The 20675-nt window shown below is 44.4% G+C and overlaps 1 protein-coding gene and 1 long non-coding RNA gene across 15 annotated transcripts in view; one reads left to right on the top strand and one right to left on the bottom strand.

The window, feature by feature from the left end:
* LOC122969545 overlaps positions 1–19945 on the top strand; it is a 21928-nt gene extending 1983 nt beyond the window's left edge. The window contains exons 2-3 of the long non-coding RNA XR_006399039.1: positions 1305–1315; positions 19747–19945. This is a non-coding gene — a long non-coding RNA (uncharacterized LOC122969545). The remainder of the gene's footprint in view (positions 1–1304; positions 1316–19746) is intronic.
* Positions 1–20675, bottom strand: part of macf1a (microtubule actin crosslinking factor 1a) — a 243463-nt gene that overhangs the window by 28374 nt on the left and 194414 nt on the right. For all 14 annotated transcript variants that reach the window (XM_044335220.1, XM_044335221.1, XM_044335226.1 and 11 more), the window contains 4 exons: positions 3884–4045; positions 3551–3721; positions 1722–1888; positions 598–757 (listed from right to left, as the gene is read on the bottom strand). In XM_044335220.1, the coding sequence (XP_044191155.1) occupies positions 598–757; positions 1722–1888; positions 3551–3721; positions 3884–4045 (660 nt within the window). The remainder of the gene's footprint in view (positions 1–597; positions 758–1721; positions 1889–3550; positions 3722–3883; positions 4046–20675) is intronic.

The following is a 20675-nucleotide window of genomic DNA, read 5'->3' as shown; positions in this document are numbered from 1 at the left end:
GTGTTTGTGTGTGTGTGTGTGTGTGTGTGATTGGTGAGAAGGTGAAGGGAAGTGAGAAAAGAATAGTAGAACAACAGAAAAAAAAAGATGAATGAAAACTTAAAATACGAGCATGCAGATGACAAATCATATTTCAACAGGAAATCATAAATCGACATCAACGGATGAGTGAATGAAATAACTTAAAACAACTTAACACAAAGAAAAAAATGAATAAAATGAAAATTCATCCTCACACGAGTGAAGCAAGAGATGAACTTGTATGAGGTTATGTTTGAGTTGTAACTAACTGATGTGTTTAACATGTGGCTCTTCATTCCTCTCCTGTCATCCTTCCATTAAGTTAAACTGAGACTGATTGGAGGAGCGTTTCTGACTCCATATGCTTGTTACTATACGTTACTCTTGTGGTTTCTTGGCAGCACAAACGAGGATTGTAAAGCTGGAATCCCAATAATATTTAGAGCCAGTCTCTCGTCTCCTGCTGATTGATTCATGTAATAATTTATGATCACATCTCATTTTTTGGTGGCATCAAACTTGTGATGTATCCAGCAGGGGGGCGGTGGTCTCTGTGACCTCGAGGCCAAACGGTACCTTGTGCTTGACGATCTGCTGGGTGATCTTGGCCGTCTGGGTTCCCATGGGCTCGGCGGAGCTCAGGCGTCTCTCGGTGGCGCTCAGCCATTCTCCCAGCGGCTCCAGGGCTTCGTGGAACTGAAGAGCCAAAACCTGCAGCTCCTCCAACTGCCGCTGCCTGAAGGGACGAGAGAGAGGAGGGGGGGAGGAGGGAAGTTGTGTTTTTATTGGTATTTTATTGCTTTCACAGATATTTTTTTAAAATTTTGGTATGTCGCTTGCTCGACCGAGACCTGATTTTGTATTATACAGCTGTCATCTTTTTTATAAACACAGTTTATCAAATGTTCATGGAATTCTTGTGATGTATAACTCAATTTTAAAGAATTTCATAAACATACAATTCATTATTGCAGTGATTTGAGGCATACTGAGAGGGAGGCTGCCTTTTTCTGCATGTGTATGTGTCATTATAAGACTTCTTATGCATTAAGGATGATACAATCATGCCTTATAGAAAGTTGTCAGGCATGAATATGTTAGAGATATTATACATTAGGACTCTTCATGTGAGCAGAGCCATCTGAGCTCTGTGAGTGTGTCCTGTGTGCTCATGTTTCCCCCCCAGAGAATCATTACTTTCCCTGGTGAACAGAAGAGCCTCTGAAATGACTTGTAGACCGCAGAAACCAAAAGTAATGATACAATCCTTTCGTGTTAAAAAGAACCACGCAGAGTTGACAAGGGGAACATAACCACTAAATAACATGTTGTTGAGGTACACCACTGATAACTTTCCCAAACCACATATTTACAGCAAGTCAAATCTGTGAATTTTTCTCTGGTAAATTATTTGTGTTGACTTTTTAGATGTAAAAACAGGCCAAAACTGGTGTGCTTGAAGTGCCAACAGTCATTTAGAAATACTTAAGACATTAAGCATTAACCACATGTGCAAGGATAACCAAGAGCAACATCATAATTCAGTATTTATTACTGGAACTAACTTCCCTTCTCCCTTGGTCAGAGATTAAATCAGACGAGCTGGTGGGGTTTTTAGTGACTTGCTCCAGGACTTTTAGCGTAGCAGATGCTGGCACCAGAGCAATGCCGCTGCCTCTTGCACTATAGCGGAGACTTACCTGCTGCTGGCCTTGTCTAGCAGGTCAGTCCACCTCTCTGCCAGACTCTGGAGCTGGATCTGGATCTTCTCTTGGTCCTGAGTGTCCGCTGTGACTGCGATCCTCTCTCCCTCAGCGCGGATCATCTCCACCGTCGGCCTGCGGTCGTCTAATAATCTCTGGAGCAGCTGGAGGAAGAGAAACACACACACACCGAAGTAGTATCTAGTTTACCATAGGGTGGACAAAACTGTGGAAAAATCTCTCAGTTTATAATGTAACACAACTCAACGGCACCACAAACAGCCTCCAAAAGCCTCCTCATGATTTATTACAGGGCTGTTTTATTAGACTGCATTACTTAAAGCCAGGTGTACCGAATAAACTGGCAACCGAGTGCATACTGCTAAACTAAATTTGATAAATTGTGCTTTTTCTAAGCGTCAACATGTTCCGTAATCAATCCGTCCTTAAAAGCTAATCACTGCATGTTTGCAACGGGACAGAGTGTTTACACTTGTGGCTGAAACAATCAGAAAATGTGCTTTAGCCAAACAATTGATCTATTCTTCTAAACATGCAGGAAAAAAAATTGTTTGATTTGTTACAGAACATGTGTTTGAGGCATGAAATAAGCAAATAGGGTGGGAGAATTTATCCTGCTCCTAATTCTGGAAATGTCTCCTCTGAAATGTCTCAAGTTCTTTGTTCTCAAGTTCTCAAGTATCTTTCACATTTGAATGATCAAATATTATTTTATAAGGGTAGAATCTGCTTTTTAAAAGGCAGACGTGTCATTTTGGAGCAAACTTTTATTCACTTTCTTTGGTATCAAACTGTTCTCACATTAAAAACTAACATACACGACTGTTCCTTCCTTCCTGCGTAGACAGAAGTCTCTTTCTGTTTTGAACTGGTCCTAACAGCTCGGTTCAGCTCCTGAAATGCACTTCTCTCCTCAGTTTACTCTCTTCCTCGGCCAAACACTGACACCGCTCTCCGTCACGGACGTAAACACGTGTGATTGATCGCCGGCCCGGACTACAGCGCTCTCATGTGCACAAACACAGGAAGTGTATGTTGGATAAACAAGGAAAAGTGTGTGAGGGTGTCTCTGAAAACAATACATATCCACCGTGCGTGTGTGTGTGTGTTTGTTTTTATGCCAGTCTGACTGGCAGACGGTCAACCGAGGCCGCTTGGATGCCAGGCAGACGGATCATTGACTGTGTATGTGTGAGTGTGTGTGTGTGTGTGTTTGTCATTCAAATATCTATTGTTTGTGGTTGAAGGACACTGAGGACATTTGAATATCAATAATGTCTAAATTCACCCTGTATGATGAATAGAAAAACAGGTTTTTCACAATAAAATGATGAAAAATTAATAACAATCTCAAAAAACCGTCATCTGTCATTAAGCTGCTGGACAGTCGGTTACTGGCTGTGTGAGGCTTACGCACAATTTGTATTTGTGTGTATATTTATCTCCGATTTCTGTTTTATATTATTTACAGTGATTATTATTCTTGCCATGTTAATCGTCTTGCATTTGCACTACCTCCATTTGCACATACTCTATCATAGTGACAGCTCTCTGTAGTGGTTCTGGTGGTTAGACTAACTTCACTGCTGTGTTTGTATTCTTTATTCTTGTGTATTGGTGTTTTGTATGTGTTGTATAAGCTACTGGTTGCCTAAATTTCCCTCTGATGATTGATTCCACTAAAGCGTATCAGCTGGAGCTCACTGCTTTATGCTTCAGGTCTTATCTTCACTATTAATACAGGTTTCTTATCACTTGTGTCATCTCGTGAATTTTATTTTCCACTCCATACATCCTTCTTTCACCTTTTGTTCTTGGATCTGGGCCTTGACCACGCGGTACTCTGCAGATGGAGGTTTCTGATTGACCACCAGCTCCTCCGTGTCGCTCAGCCAGCTGAGCAGAGGCTCCAGAGCATCCTGGAATTTCCCACAATGCAACAGGGCTTCCTGTAACTGGGCAATCCGCTCTGCAACCTAAGGACAGGAGACAAACATTGTAAGCAGAGAAGAGAGAGTAGTCGATAAGAGCAGAGATAATCCAAAAAAAAAAAAAAAAGAAAGAAAGCGGTTTCAAGCTTTTGATTTTTCTATAAAAACATCATCATCAGGAGCAGGTAGCAACATAGAGAGTCGTACCCGCTTGTTGAGTGAGTTCCATCGGAGGTTGGTGGTCTCCAGGTCGTGCTCCAGCGCCTGGGTGTCGGTATGTTTGGCTGCGCTCTGGATCAGACCCTGACCCACCGCGTTGACGTGCTGCAGCTTCGGCTGAATGCTGTCCACCTGGTCTCTCTCCACCGCCTGGAAGAGGGAAGGAGAGAGAGAGAGAGAGTGATTAAGTGATGGGTTGATTTGTCTTTAATAAAAGAATGAAAGAAAGAAAAGGCGAGAGAAGAAGGAAGTATTAAAGTAGGTCTTAGTTTATTTGAAAGAGTCACAGTATGACAGTATAGTAGCAGCAGTCAAAAATACACGGCGCATTCAATCTGCGTGACGACAAACGGGAAGTGAACTGTCCCACATAATGTACCTACATATAGAAGCGACTGGATATTAGAAGATGAAAGACAGACAGACAGACAGACAGACAGAGGGATGTGCAGAGATAAGGGAGGAGTGGGAGACAGGAAGGGAACTGGAGAAATTAGGGTGGAGGGAGGAGAAAAAAAGAGGAGGGGGAGAGGGGGATTATGGGGATTAGAGGGTTAGACGAGTAAGGGGCTGGCTGGAAAAGGCTGAGTCGACAACACACGCACACACACTCACTCACACTCATTGTAGAGTACACTAACACACTTGCATGGGTGCACACAGCCTTCACACACACAAAAAAAAAATTTACACACAAGCAGAAACACATTTATAGCACAACTTCGCCTGTCTGGCCACATTACTCACACACACACGCCACAGTGGAGGGCTGGAGCCATCTTGTGATGACAATAGAGGCAGATATCCGACACTAAAGACAACCAGACTTTACTTCGCTGGCCGAAAAAAGACAAAGCGGCAGCCAACACAGCTCCTCACTCATGGTGAACGTGTACGACCCCTATATCTGAATACGTTCAGGATGTGAGACCCCCGACAACGACGGATATTAGATTTGATTTCACTCAAAAGACTATTTATAGATGCAGAAAATCATTTCAACCATTATTATTATAACTTACAAACTTATTTATGTGATTTATCATGCATAAAATAACAAACATACACTGGTTCAAGCCTCAGAAATATACAAATTTGCTCCTTTTCTTTGTTTTACACCACTGCAAATTATTTATGTATATATATTTAAGTTTTTAAATGTTGGTCAGACCAAACAAGCAATTTAACAGCAGAAAGTTCACAGTAATTGTGAAGGCATCTTTTTTATTTTCTGGTATTTTATAGACTAAAGGAATCGATTAAATTTGATACCATGATAATAATAATACAATAGCCCATGAGGCGCCATTATGGCCCTATGATTAAACTATATGACTTTTCATTATTTCTTTTGATTTCATAATTTGAACTATAAAATTTGGTTCCAGCCTGGTTAGCTCATGTTGTTCCTCTAAAGGGAACAAAAATGGGGAGAAAAAAAAAAAAAAATACTCCAAACCAAAAGCTAATTCAATGATTGTGAGAAAAAAAACATTCTGCTAAATTCCTGTAAACCGTCCAACGATTTGCCAAATCCACAAAACAACTTTCACAATTTCATGTGCTTCAACCGAATCCCTGACCGGTGGGAACCTTCTTAACCACCACCGACTAAACATCTCACCATTTGGCCGCCCCGTAGACAAATTACTGTCAAACGGAGGTCTGTGGAAGTGATGTGGGGGGTCGCTGACATCAAAACGTTTAAGACGTCCTGACATTCAAGATAGGCCCTCAGAGGGAGAATTAGGTCTGGCGGTCTAGTGATGCTGCGGCAGCCAAACCCCGACGGCCACACAAACAGACAGATTCACACACACACACACACACAAATAACCAGACGTGCAAAACTGAGGACACACAAAAACATTTTGGTGAGTCTAAGGGCTGGAGGAAAAATAGCTGGTGTGACAATACAGAGCGAGGGAAAATGTGAAAATGAAGGTTTGGGTTTCAGTAAAGTACCATTATGGCCTGGAAGAAGTAGCATAAAACCACAACTGTTGTGGGTGTCCAATAGTAAAATAATAACAACTCATTACATATCATCATACACATGATTGTATCTTATGAAATAAATGAAAACATATGAAAAATAAATGCTGTTTACTTTACTTTCTTTGTGTGTCGTCACATGAGCAAAGCTTTGATCTTATGACAAATGATTCTATGACCTCTAATAAACATCCAGGTGACTAACGGTGGTCCAGAAAGGGGATTTGAGGACTAGAGTGTTCACCTGGAGAAGAGAGTCTACATTTTTCAGCAAGTTCAACTCATTTTCACCACAGAAATGAAGCAATACGGTAGTATTAGCGGGATAAGCGTGACTTAAAAGGTGGATAAAAGTAAATCTTTGATGTTATATTTCAGCGCTGAATGTGAATCCTGTTAGTTTCCACTGAATTTTCTGCCAAAGTGATGATTCTTTGATGATTTCTGATGAAATACGCACCAAAAAAAACCAAACAAAAAGTCTAAACAAAGGGTTTTTTTTTAATATCTCATCACTTTTGGAGATAGAAAACTGTCAAAGCCTGAGATTTATCACATGTTGAGGATGTTTACGATCCTGCAGACACACTGTTGGTGTTGCAGATCGGCTTGAAGTGGTTGAGCTGGAACGTGTTTCTGAGCCTTCGCAGTGGGTCATAATCAAAGGGTTTACAGGTTTCTGCTCATCTGGTTTAAATATGGCAGCAAACTACAGGTTCTCCCTGCCAAGACTGTTTCTCTCTGTGTGTGTGTGTGTGTGTGTGTGTGTGTGCGCATATACTTCCAAATCAGTGCATGTGTTTGTGTGTGAGTGTGCACAAGTATGAATCTATATCTATAATTATGTGTTTGAATAGAAATGATTAAGTGTTCCACAGGTATAAATGTGTGTGTGCACCAGTGAATATGAATGAAAAGTGTGTGTGTGTGTGTGTGTGTTCCTGTCCAGTTTGGATGCAGCTGTGTTGTGGTGATGGGCGTCATCGCTGCTTGGAACAGGAAGTCTGTCGGCCAGAACAACAATGAGCTGTAGCCATGACCCGCTCCACCCTACGCCTTATCCTGGAGTGTGTGTGTATGTCTGTGTGTGTGTGTGTGTGTGTGTCAGAGATAGAGGGGAACCGAAAAGGAAAAAACAGGGAAAGTACACCCATTCATCATCTAAACATACACTAGGATGTATATGAACGTGTTATAGGTTGTGTGTGTGCTTCTTTCCATTCTCCCTCCTCCTCTTCTTCTTCCTTTGTTTTTTTCTCTCTCCTCTCTATTTTCCTTTCTGTCTCTTTTTCAGCCGCCCTCTCTGCTCTTTCTCTCCCTCGCCAGCTCGGAGTGGTTGAATCCACTAAACCAGAGCTCTGGAAAATGTCCCACATACTTGTCATTCTTCCCCACCTCAGCCAGCACACAGCGACTCACGCACACGCTCTTAACCCAGCTCTAACTTAACTATCAGCACCGCACTTGTCATCCTCGTGCCTACTCCTCCTCCTCCTCCTCCTCTTCCTCTCATCATGTCATCACTCATCCCTCTACCTCTTCTGCTTGCTTGCTGCTGCTTCGTCTTGCTCTCCCCCTCCTCACCCCCCTCCTCACACCGCAGCTGCCTCCTCTTTTCTCCCACTCTTCCCTACTCCGTCTCTCCATCTGGACCACAAATCCACACTGGCTTTCTCACATTAGCCGCAGTTCAGTGTGGACAGGCGATAAAAACACTGGGATGAAAGTAGATCTGACTAAAGCTGGGGGAATGGAGATGAGAGCCTGATACTGGCTAAATACTGTTTGCATTGATATGTCTGGTTAAATAGAGATCAGTTTGAGAGGCTGCTGAAACGCTATGAAGAATTGATAAAGAATTGATAAATATTTTAAAGTTTTACCACTGCAGGAATTTGCAGTCCAGTTCTCGGGGCTTTGTGCCAGATTCAGTAGAGAAAGTGGACAAGTTTGATGTGTCGATAAGTTACTGAAACATTTCCAGAACAACAAAGATAATGAAACTAATAGATGGAAACATCTGCTGGAGGTAGAGATGAGCAAGAGAGAAAAAAAAAACATCAATTTTATCATGTTGAGCAACATTTATAACATCCATCATGGCCTTTTTTTAAGTCACTAAACACCAACGGTCCTCTCACTGGTAGCAAATCAGGTCAAACAGTGTGCATGAGTGTGAAAGCACATGACTGTGTAACAACATACAGCACATACATGTAGGGTAAAGCTACGGCTAATTACATTTATGATCCTAATAATCTCAGTAATATTCTGATCAACTGTGTGAACTTTTTAAGAATATGAACAGCCAGTGAGTGTACGTCTGCTCTGCATGTACATATGTGTTGATGCTCTATATTCTATATTTAGCTGTCATCTGCTGAGCTAATAACGCCGAGGAGAGGAATGGCTGCTTTCATGGCGCGTGTCCAAAACATCACTCAAGGGCAATCAATTTCTTAATCAAGACAGATGAGGAACATGTTACTCCTAATCTAAACACAGATCGTTACTAATAAAACCCCCTAAGGATGTTTACCATAACCTGCTAATGTCATTGCTGCATTTCTTGTCTGATGAGAACTAATAACTTCATGCTTAGGGAAACTGACAACATAAACAATTTGCATCCCCCGACGACAAAATGTATTTCTGAGCGTGCAGGATGTTGTCCAGCTCGTTTTCCAACATGTTATCAAGGCTTTAAAGTTGCTCTCTGAACTGTGTCCTCTCCTTTCATCTTCCTTTTCCTTCATAACTGATTTCCATGACTACGTGATGGGTCTATCTTATGAAAAAGAGCAAGCGGTCATACTAAAAAAATGTCTTTAAAGTGTTGCCTCTGAAACTAGTGTCACAGCTGGACTGAAATGAAGGTGAAATAAGGCTGGAATGTGATTAAAAAATAGCCGAGCGGAGGTAAGACAGGAAGCGTTACCGCATATGTCCGATAAATAGAAACCCAGAAGGAAAATATGAACAGCCTGGATATACTGCACCATGGCTAAAGTGTTTCTCCTGAAAGCAATATGGCAGCCATTGCACTTTATTCTGAGCTGCTATCAGCCTCTCTCTCTCTCCTCTCCCTTCATCCCCGCACCTCATCCAGTCCCCTCTCTCTTCCTGCCTCTGCCCTCGCCTCTCTCGCTCGCTCGCTCACTCACTTCCTGTCTTTCAACCCTCATCCTTCCTCGCTCCCTCCTTTCTCTTTTAATGGAACGAGGAATGAGAGGAGGAAGGGAGCCGAGGAAGGAATCTGTTTCCAAACAAACCTCGACCGGGAGAAAATAAATTCTCCAGTGAGGCTTTGCTTTAAGCCAGAGGATGACCCATCTATGACACGGGGATAAAAGGGTTAATGGGTTAATAAAACCCATTTGAACCAGTGTCCTAGTTTGAACATCAAATAAACAGACACAAATCTCATGCAAATGCAGGCTGCATTCGAAACAAGTTGGCTCAGAGCTCTGTTTCTTTCCCGTATTGTCCTATCATTGAATCTTTTTCTCTTCTAGGGAAGAGAACGGTTTGTTTTTGTTAAAACTTACTCATGCTATTCATTCATGGGATGACTGTTCTTCCCATATATGTGGGTTTCTTACTGCTAACTCACTGTGAGACAGAAAAGGCTACTGCTCTGCCATTTTGAAGTGCTTTGTTTCCTTGATATGACAGAGACAGAGAGCAGTGATGAAACAGCAGACACAGAAACAAGGATACATAGAAAACCATCGAGAAACGCTTCAAATATTTGATCTACTTTTTCACATTTTAAGTGCATCTACATTTAATTCCAACGGGAGATCAATGTCTTCCTGCTTTTGCTTTCATGTTTTTTTTTTTGTGTTCCTGAGAACACCCCCCCCCCCACCCCCCCCCCCACCCCCCCCACCCCCCCACCCCCTCCTCCTCCTTCTCACTCCGTCTTTCGCAGGTTTATGCTGGGGGCGGCTGTTCAGAACCAGAATTATCACATCAATCAAAACACAAATGTATGAGCTGCAGACCTGAAGACACCTGCTTCTCTCTCTCTCTCTCTCTCTCTCTCTCCCTCTCTCTCTCTCTCTGTCTCTCTCTCTGTCTCTCTCTCTGTCTCTCTCTCTCAGCTTCAACATCTGTATTTCAATGCCTCGTCTTTTCTCGGCCCGTTTGTTCCAAATATTCCGTGGTGTATTGAGAACGATTTGGAACAGAAACGGGGAGAATATGCAGATTTCAGAAACCCACAGTACAGTGGGGTCCTTTAAGACCTTTTAAATGCTTCTTCAAAGCTGATGTCAAAACAGATTATAAAAACAAAATTAAAGACATAAAGCTGGCGAAAGAAGCCTCCAGCAGTTCCAGCGACACACTGGTTACAGAACTTCTGAAATATAAATATGCTGTGTGACAAAAAAGAAAAACAGTAAATTACTTATAACAGTTGAAGAAATAGAAATCTCTTTGGATTATGTTCATGCAGATTTTAAAAAACAAACAAAAAAAAAATTTGTGACTTTATGTCTATACAGACAATTCAAGGATTTTTTAAAGGCACCCTTTAAACCTCGGAGCCGCAGATGACAAATCCTAATTAGTTATGAATGAAACACGCTATTTCAGAACTAAACCCTCTCAATCTGTGCGTATGCAGCCATCGGTCAGTCTGTCTGTACTGTACGTTCCCTCTCCCCACTTCATCAAACAACATGCTAAGCTAGTCCATCTGTCTGTCTGTCTGTTTTTTGGGGCACACATACACACACTGGGCCTTAAAAATGAGCTCCATATTAATCCAAAGACCTTCTGCTTGTGTGTCTGCCTGCCAGCCTGGCTCTCTCTTATCTTTGTACCAAAGCCTCATGTAGCGCTAAAAGGTGCTCCACCGTGCAAACAATAGCTTTCCTCCACCCAACCTCCCCTGTCGCCCGTCATAACTCTTTTTGTGTCTGCTTCTTTGTCTCTTGTCAGTGCCTCTCTGTTTAATCTGTCCTCCCCGTTTCTGTTAGTCATTTTTCAGTTAATTTTTAACACCGGCTTAATGTGAAAATTGCCTGTTGTTTAGTTTAGTTTTGCATTGGGGCAGAATATAAAAGTGGATAGGAGATACTGTGCAAAGAAAGAGGAAGAGAGAGCAGAGAGGAGACAGATGTGAGAATAAAAAAATGAGTGGAGAAAAAGAAAGAAATAAGAGAGGCAGAGAACTGGAAGGAAAATTTGGGACAGGTCAGTGTACGACAGACAGAAAACAGACAGCGAAGGAGCGACAACAGGCCGCAGAGTCCAGCCCACAGTTCCAGTGTTACCACTGGCACGTTGTTATCTCATATCTAAGTTTATATTCCCCAGACAACTTCACACACAGTTTGTGTAGCCATGTTGGCAGAGGAAGCTTCCCTCACAGAGAGCTACAGTATTTACCTCTCACCTCCTTATCTCGGCAACAAAACCATCCGAGCGTGGGTGAGGGGAGGAGGAGGAGGAGGAGGAGGAGGAGGAGGAGGAGGAGGAGGAGGAGGGAGAGGGAGGGAGGTGTGGGGGAAAGAGAAAGAGAGTCATTTGAGGAGACGGAGAGCATGGCTGAAAAAAGGGGATTTCATCACACAACAAAAGTGCATGTGTCACCTTTGAGAAATGTGAACAAATACTGGAGTATCAAATTTCCAAAACATCATCCATCATTCATTATGAAAGGAAAGAAAAAAAAAAAGTAACCCTGCATGTTTCTGTGGTTGCAGAGTATTACTAATATGCGTACCGAGCTTGAAAATCACTACAGGGATTTTTTTTGAAATAACTTTTTAGAGAATACGTGCATTATTAAAAGCTAGTTATCTCCATTGGGGACAAAACTTTTAATTGGAGCCAAGTATCATGTCTCGAAACACCCCTGAAAGAAACTTTGTAGCCTCCAGTGATGTTAAAAAAAAAAAAAAAAAATGTAAAAGTTTGCTCTTCTGTATTTTAAAAGGCTTTCCAGTTTCTTCTATGTCTGACCAGGAAAATGAGAATTTAACTAGTAACTGGCATTATATAATGATGCAAAATCAAAAGCAAACACAACATGTCTCCAAAACCTACAGTATATAAAGTATGCACATCATGAGGTGGGCCTGAAGAGTGACCTTTTTGTCATTTTTAGTTCAAAAATGTTTCTCTTTCTGACTTTCAAAAGTTTTTTTTCCCCAGTAAAGCCTGATATGGTTATACATCATCCTCACTACAGCCCTCTGCGGAGCTTAATGTCTCGGCTGTTAGATCTGAGTGGACATCTGATTACATTAAACTGAAGCCAGAGAGCCAGTGACCGCGGAGAGGACAAACAGACAAGGACTAATAACACATAAAGACACAAAAAATCGGTAACACAACCAAAGACCCACAAACATTATCACAAACACACATACAGTCAAATGTACTCATCAACACACACACACACACACACACACACACACACAGGACAGAGTAAATGAGATGTGACTGACCGGTCAGGCCAGGCGACTTGTGCCTGATGGAAAATATAATGTAATAAACGAGGGCCAGCGGTTCGCATTGTCAGGCGCATCAGTGGTCACCCAAATCACACACTGCTTGCTCATGATGTGCATCAATGACAAATAATCAAGTTTCTCTGCCTGGCATTAAATCTCTACCGACGGGTTTGTAATGAGGTTACTGTGTTTGTCTCGAAACATTTCATCTTAAAATTATTTCGACTAAAATTCGGTGATGAGACAGCAAATAATCTGAAGGTCGTTTGGTTACATTTTGGTGGTGAAATGCATTAAGACTGGATTATTTTTGTTATAACCACATACTGTGTTTTCTAATGCAAACAGAGAGACCCTTACTGTCAACTAGCATAATAATTCACAGATATTGGGCCAGATATTGAGTCATAGCAGAGCACCTAGAAAAGCATGACAGGGTGTCAAACACACTGTCACAATGAGACACATTATACGCACCTCTGCATGCAGCCCACACACTCAAACACTGAAGTAGATGTGAGAGAAGTGACACCACACAAACAAAACAAGTTGAAGAATGAACGCTGATGAATGAATGCGGAGAGAGACTAGTCTAACAGTCGCGCTGACGGCTGTCTGTCGGTTCGGTGCCAAGCCAATCTTGTAGCGTTTATAGAATATCCATTTCAGATCCATGACTGTACACAGCGGTGACACTGTGCATACTGTGATACTGCATACTGTGACTTAGAAACCGAATCAACCCAAACACTGAAAGTCATCCAGAAGTACCTTTTTAAACATTATTTAAACAAGATGGAAAACTTTGGGCCTGTACTACTTCATGTACATACACAGCTAGGATACGCCCGAAGCATTCTGTTTCCTATATATGGACAGTGTAAACACAACAATGGTGGACCCTTGAGATAAATGTTGTAAACTTTGCACTTGAGATCAACATTATAAGTAGGCCGCAGGCACACTGTGCTCTTTTAGCTTCGCACGGACACGTGATCAATCTCAGACATGTGCATGCACTGTAGATTAGCACTGACCCCCACCCAAACACATATACACGCACACATATTGTATACACACTGAGGGTAGTTTCCCATAAGTAGCAAAACCCCCCTCTGAGCATCATATTGCAATCATTTAAAGCCCTACTACTGAAACACAACTAGCTAATTATGGCGTCTACATAACTTCACCCCCCCCCCCCACATACATTTTCCATGCTATGTCTACATCGGTTATAGTCAACACTCGGCTACCTGACCCAATTCTTTTTCCATGCTATGCCTCTCCGTGTCCGCATGTCCACATATAATGCATTCATTGCTAAAAACAGATTCCTGCTCTTCACCTAGCAATCCACTCTTTTAGGATAAGCAACAGTGATACACCAGGCTTTATATGGTTGAATTCAATTAATTCTTCTCTTCTTGGCACTGTATTTATGGACACTGCTTTCTACTCTTATGTACAGTATGTTCCAGTCACTCTGGATAAGTGATTTTCCTGAATGCCAAATATATATAAGTGAGTAATGCAAAGTGAGCCACCTGCCAGATGCAATTTGCAAGCTCTTTCCTTTTATGTCTTCTCCCATGTTACAATATGACCACTACTACAGATGCACAGTGGTCTAGAGAGCATAAAATAAGAAGTCTTCCATCAATTCTCTTCGTTACGTATCAAAAATTAAAAACGAGAGCATACCTCTGCCTGTGTGTCAGTGTCGAAACACGGTAATATTGTTGTTGATTCATTCTCTGCTTCAGAGCTCCGTCCTGATTCTGAGATGGGTTCTGTATGACAATCTGTGGCCCCTGTCTGGGGCTCGTCTTCCTGGGGCCCACAGGCCTGTGCTTGGCTCATCTCTGTCTGTGTAAAAAGGCTCTGTGGCTCTGGCTCAGGTTGGTCCGAGGCTTGGTCTCTGGAAACGAGCTGCGGAAAGTCCAGAGCCGAGCCATCAGACTCCCAGTCGCTGTCACCTGTCATAGAGCCGAGGACAAACTCTACTCCGTCCATCCCAGACTGGGTCCCTTCGGAGTACGAGTCCAAGTCCAGCTCTTGAACGTCCTCACAGGCTGAGCTGACATCTGAGGGGCCGGGTTGGGGCCGCTCAGGTGCTGCCATGTAAACAAAGCTGTCAGGGGAAAGGAAGGCTCCCTCCTCCTCTGGGTCTGTGCAGCAGGGAGGTTTCGGGATAGGACTGGGGGGAATAGAGTCTTCAAGTGGAGATGGGGGACAGTCATTGGGGTACTGGGGAGGCACAGATACAGCCAGGTAAACAAAACTATCTGATATCACAAAGGCCTCTGAGTCTTTACTCTCCAACCCAGCACCACAAGAGTCAGATTTAGAAGGTGACTGAGGTAAAGAGGAAGGGGGCGATGAGTCTGTATGTTGAGGCAGTAGAAGAGGAATAGAGTCTGATTTTGGGGTGCTAGCTGTCACTTCTGCTGTAGTTGCCAGATCTGGTTCTTGTACAGGCATGTCCAGCCCTGAGACTACATCTGTGGGGCCGACAAAGCTCTCTGTCTCTAAGGATGTCCCTTCTGTGTCACAAGTTAGTGCCATGTCAGGCTCGTTAATCTCTGAAGGGACCGAATCCTCTTGACAGGAAGTTTGAGCATCAACATCCTGTGTACATTCATTGTGGATTTCTTTTTCGACCGTGTGCATAGGCTCAAGGGAATTATCCATGAGAACTCCCTCGCTACTGTCCAAACTTGCCTCGGATTGGTCATACACATCCCACTCGGTTTCTAACTCCTCTTCGTCTTTTAATTCTCCCTCGTCCTGTATGTTCTCCTCCTCCACTTGTTCCACCTCCTCAGCGTAAGGGTTCAGAGGGCTACGAGATGGAGAGGTGGCTCTCTCCTCGCAGTCTTCGCCATCACGCTCCGATGAGGCCCCGCTATCCAAGTCCGTTTCGGTCTGTGCAGGTCTCTCCTGTTCACAGTCTGTCTGAGTGATGTCACTAATACCGGTTCTGTCCGGTTGGGACATGTGGACCCCGCTGGAGTCCGACTCCAGTTGGTGACCGAGAGCAGAGTCTGTCGGGTAACTCGTCTCTTCTTCCTCTACCTCTGCCTTATCCTCATAATAGTCAACATCACACTCTTCATCAATGAAACCATGTTCCTTTTCATGGTCCTGTGTTCGCATCAAGTCAAAGTTTGTAATCTGCTCTATGTGCTCAGCGTGATTTAAATTCGAGTCTTTTGTTGTATTCTCTAAGCCTGGTGCAACACTATCAGGCTCTACAGAGTTAAGTGCATCTAGAGGAAGAGTTCCTTCAAAAACTACCCAGGCAGTCTTTGCTTCTTCCTCTCTCCCCTCTTCCTCTTCCTCTAAACAAGGAAGTGTGTAGGGATCGAGAGGCTCGGGGTCTACGCTCATCTCCACGCCCTCCTCTCCCTCGTCCTCTTGACATTGTCTCTCCAGCTCTAGGAAGAGGTCGTCTGACTCAGCCCCTGAGCTGGGACAGGGTGAGGCACTGGGGGCCCCAGGGCCTCCAAACCCTGTTGGGGGAGTTAATACAGGCCAATGTCCAGAAGAGCCTGTTAAATCCCATCCCTCTGATTCCAGTGTTTCCCTATCCCAAGACTGGTCAATAATCTCCCTGTTCTCTAATTTAAGGACTGCCTCCCACTCTCTTTCCTCTCTTTGAGCTCTCTCCTCCTCTGCTTTATCCCTTTCTGTTTTCCACGCATCCTCCTCCTCCTCCTCAAACATTTCCCTGGAGTCTTCCTGCTCTTCTTCCTCGAGCTCCTCGAGTATCTTGCGCTCGTCCTCCTCAAATTTGAGCTCAGAGGCTGTGCGTTCTCTGAGGTCACCGCCCTGAGCGCCCCAGCCAAGCAGTCCCTCATCACCTCCCTCCTGACTGATACAAGGGGAAAGAGGCAGACCTCCATATACTAACTCCTCCTCTTCCCTCAAGAATGTAGATGGGGGGTCTAGTAGATAAAGTGACTCCTCATCAGTGTTGTTATCCTCACCCAACAGGGGGGGCAAAGGGGGGAGTATGGGGAAGTTGTGTCTCAGGCCCACCTGAGTCCTTTTCCCTGTTGTTATACTGCGGGGCCATGTGCGGGCTTTGGTGGGAGGGCAGAAGACTGGTTTTGGTGGGATGAGCGGGGCATTGTCCCCCTGGTCCTGGTCCAAAAGAGGAGAATCCCTCTCTGAATCTGAGGTCTTAACTGACTCAACAGGCTCCTCTGGGATCTGCCTAATTCCAGCTTTAGAAGAGCTAGTAGTCCATCTGTGCTCCACACATTTTCTCTCCACCTGTCTGGATATACTGGGGCTATGCTGTGGTGTATTTCCAGAAACCTGGGGTGCCTGAGTCTGGCTAAAGGCAGGTAACTGTTCTTTGGAAGGCGACGGCACCACGTGAGTCTGTTTGTGTTGCTTCTGCAACGCAGGGTGAACCTGCTTTTGCCTGCAGAGAGGATGCAGCTGGAGAGGAGGCACGGGGCTAACTGTTGGCGTCAAAGAAGGTGAGGAGGAGACAGGAGGAGTGTGGGGCGCGGATGACAGAGGGGAGGGTGTGTAAGGAGGTAAGGAAGGAGTGGACGAGGTAGGGGTGGAGGGGAGAATGGGCTGAACTGGTGGTAGAGGAGAGAGAGGAGTCCCTGCTCCAGACAAACGCTTCTCTGCTCCTTCAACAGATGAGAACTCAAGTCTCTCTGCGAACTCTGGATAACTCGGGGGCATAAAGGCTTTCCAAGAGCGTCGGTTTGGATTGTCCTTCTTATCGCTACCTTGATGCCGCCTCTTGGCCACTGCAGCCACCCCACTAGAGCCAGATGAGGACGGAGCAATGGGCAAGCCTGAACCTACGATGCCAACTGGTGGTGACATAATCTGAGGATCACCAGTTAGCTTTAAGGCATCAAAGATCACCCTCTCATCTAGTTTCTTCACTCCTCCAGCATTATCTACATTCCTGGAGACAAAAACACCACCTATATCAGCTCCAAGGGTGCCATTGCTGGATAATGTACTCCCCTCTCCTCTTACCTCCCCTCCAGAGCCCAGAGTGCTCCTGGAGGGTTGACACAATTTGGTCCCTTGGTCAATCTGTTCATTGATGCGCATGGTATCATATATGGAACGCTGGGGGACGTAGCAGTCCTCTATGTACGCCTCATCCTCATCACCTTTCCCAAGGCAGCGAGGGTTCTGCCTCAGACAGTCTGGACGGCTAAGGGGCTTCCCCATTCTGTACTTTTTTTTTTTTTTGGGGTTGCCACAAGAAAATCTGGTTGTGATTTAAGGTGCAGGTGTGGCACGGCACTTGGAGAAACGAAATAGAAAACCGTGCACAAAAACGGGGTCTTTGTGGAAAATGAATTCCTTTACCTTCAGTTGTCCCCAGTCCAACAATCCACAAAAAGCAAACAGTCCATTTGGCTGCATTTAACAAATCCTTCAGGTTTCACATTCTAAGAGAAAAAAAAAAAAATCTAAATTTTATCATCCACAGTATCATTCCAGTGGCGTACGGTGCGTTCTTGCCTATGTCACTTCAACAGTTGTACATTTCCTCGGTCGTTCTGAGATGCTGTGTGGCATCAGTCGGGGAGTGAGAGAGACAGCCCTCCCCCTCGGCACCATATTAATCACCAGTTCTGTTTATTTGAAAGGCTTGTAGGAATGAGAGAGAGGTGAAGGGATGAACAGAGGGAGGAAGGGAAAGAAACAGTCATCATCTCCCTCTCTGAGAAGTACAAAGTCCAAGGTGAGGTGAGCGCCGTGCAGATAACACCCCTTTGTTTTGCTGTCATAAACACAGAGTACGTCTCTCTCCTCCATATTCATGTACAGCGACTCTTTCCTTGACTCCTTTTTTTTTTTTTTTACTCTCCCCAAGCTCCTGCCTCCCTTCCTCTCCGGTCCTCTCCTCTCTGTGGCACAACAGGAAAGGGGAGAGAGGGCTTGGAGAAGTTCAACGGTCTCAGTGAGAGGCAGGCAGGGAAGTGTAAAAGTCTCCTTTTAAGGTGAGAAAACCCACTCTCTGTTATATAAAAGAAAGACTGCGTGGGGTGCAATGAATAGGAAAGTGCAATACTCCATGGATGTGTTTTCACTTTTATCTTCCTTTGTTCAAAAAAATGTTCATTACAGAAAAAATGAATGACAACATGAACTCTATTAAACGAACGACACGAGAACAGAGTTTTTCAAGGCGAGGAAACCCAACTCGAGAAAAATATGAAAATAGAAATCCGTTTACCAAGTCACTGCCACTTTGTGGTCCGGTGAGTGTTCAAGCAGTCCACAGCTTTTCTTTTTCTGTCCTTTTGCTTCCATCACAAAGAATCAGGGCTTTGTGTCTGCAGGACAAACCCTAATTTTGTCTAAGACATCTCATCACCATCATAACACTCGTCATCAGTGAGAGAAGATCAACTCCGTCATCCAAACAACAGTCAAGTACTTGAAGAAAAATGCTAAATCCGGAACAAAGAAAAAAAAAAAGCAAGTCTGTTTTTGCGTAAAGAAATCCCGGTCAGTGTTTCAATTCTTGTCTTTCATCTTGCTTTCTTTCTCTCTCATCCTCAGATCATCCACAGCTCCAGGGGGAGAGGTGTTACAGTAGATAGAAAGCAGGCAGGATCTTGGAGGGGGTGAGGCTGGACTGAAAGAGGGCATCTGGGGGTAGATAGAAACGGTGGGGGGGGGTGGTGGGGGGGGGGTGGCTGGGTCCTGGACCAGGCAGGCAGGCGAGCAGGGCAGAGCAGCGAGTTGTGGGACTGTATCCAGAGGGCAAAGACCCAGACAGCCCTCCCAGCTCCAGTCCAAGCTTTGCTTGCAGGCGGCGTCTTCCCCCTCTTTACCAGCAGACAATCCCAGGACACGCTCCCTTCCCTTTAGCTCTGTCTTTGCTGTTTTTCTTTCTCCTGCTCCCGACTCCGTACTGAGAGAATGAAACAAAGTGCCACGCAATCCCAGTTCCTCTTCCCTCTTTTTCTTTCTCTCTTTGAAACGTGTGGGCTCCCAAAGCTTTGCTCTCTTTCTCTCCCAGTCTCTGTTCTCAGGCCACTACACAGCTGAAATGGTTTGCAGCTGCTAAAAAAATCTCCCTCTTTTCCTCTCACTCTCGCTCTCTTGCTGCTCCCCCCCTTGTCTCCTCTCTCTCTCACTCACTCACATGTCCTCACTCTCTCTCTCTCTGTCTCTCTCTCTCTCACACGCTTGCTCACTCTCTCCCAACCTCCCTCCCTCCCTCCCTCCCTTCTCTCTTGCTGTTTGTGTTTGAATTCAGCTCCGTTTGTTCTGTTTCCTGCACTGGTATTAAAACACAGGAAGTGCTCCAATCATGCTGGTTTCCTCTCTCTCCCGACAAAAAAAAACATGAGACAGAGAGAGAGAGAGAGAGAGGCAGAGGTGTAGGGGAGTTTAGTGGTGATAGAGAGGGAGGCAGGGTGTTGAGAGGGGGCGTGGAGCAAGAGAGAAAAGAGTAGTGCAGAGGAGGATTTTGCTCGTTAACAAAAAAATATCAGTTGAATACCGGGATGCAGCTGATTATCCCACGCTGCGCACCCAGAAACATTCTGCTATTAAAACAATTTCCAATTAAATAAAAGGAAGAAAAATAATAAAAAAAAGGAATGAATAAAAATGCTTTAATATACTGTAATAAAACCCAGATGAGGGTTTCAGGCGAGCAGGCAGCATATAATACAGTATCTCACTCTCCCTGCCTCTGTTGCCAGATTTGGTGTGGTGAGAAAAAGAGAGAAGGGGGCTAGCGATGTGAGATGGCTACATTCATGGCTGCATTCATCACAGCTTTGTAATCCACTCTTAATTCTCCGGGGGGCAAACTGCTCCCCCCCCCCCCCCATCACCACCCCTCCCCTTTGGAGCACAAAAACACTGTCCGCTGAGGGTGAAATGATACAAAGTCAAAGAAAGGAAAAGAAAAGAGGAAGGAGGGAGCAATGGAGGTAGAGGGAGAGAGGGGCGGGACTGTTAGCCGACGGGAGAGAAAGAGGCTTATCAGTAATGAGCTGTCTTTTTTTTTCTCCCCCCCCCCCCAAAGCAATAGTCCAAGCTTCAGGCAGACGAGGAAGTGAGTCCAGTCCGGTTTGATTCACTTCACTATTTCCTCCTTTGTCACAGTTAATAGTTGAGCAACAATTCCTCCGTCCAGCAGAAGTAAAGCTGGTAGTAGCAAACAAAAAATAACTATGGAAAACATACAGTCACACACACACACACACACACACACACACACACACACACACACACACAAAAGTCGGTGATATTCACAGGCTCCACTTGTGCATTCCCGTCTGCGCCTTCACTGAAAC

This window comes from Thunnus albacares, chromosome 19 (assembly GCF_914725855.1).
Source record: "Thunnus albacares chromosome 19, fThuAlb1.1, whole genome shotgun sequence".
Classification (NCBI taxonomy): domain Eukaryota; kingdom Metazoa; phylum Chordata; class Actinopteri; order Scombriformes; family Scombridae; genus Thunnus; species Thunnus albacares.
This window is presented reverse-complemented; position numbering and strand designations above follow the sequence as displayed.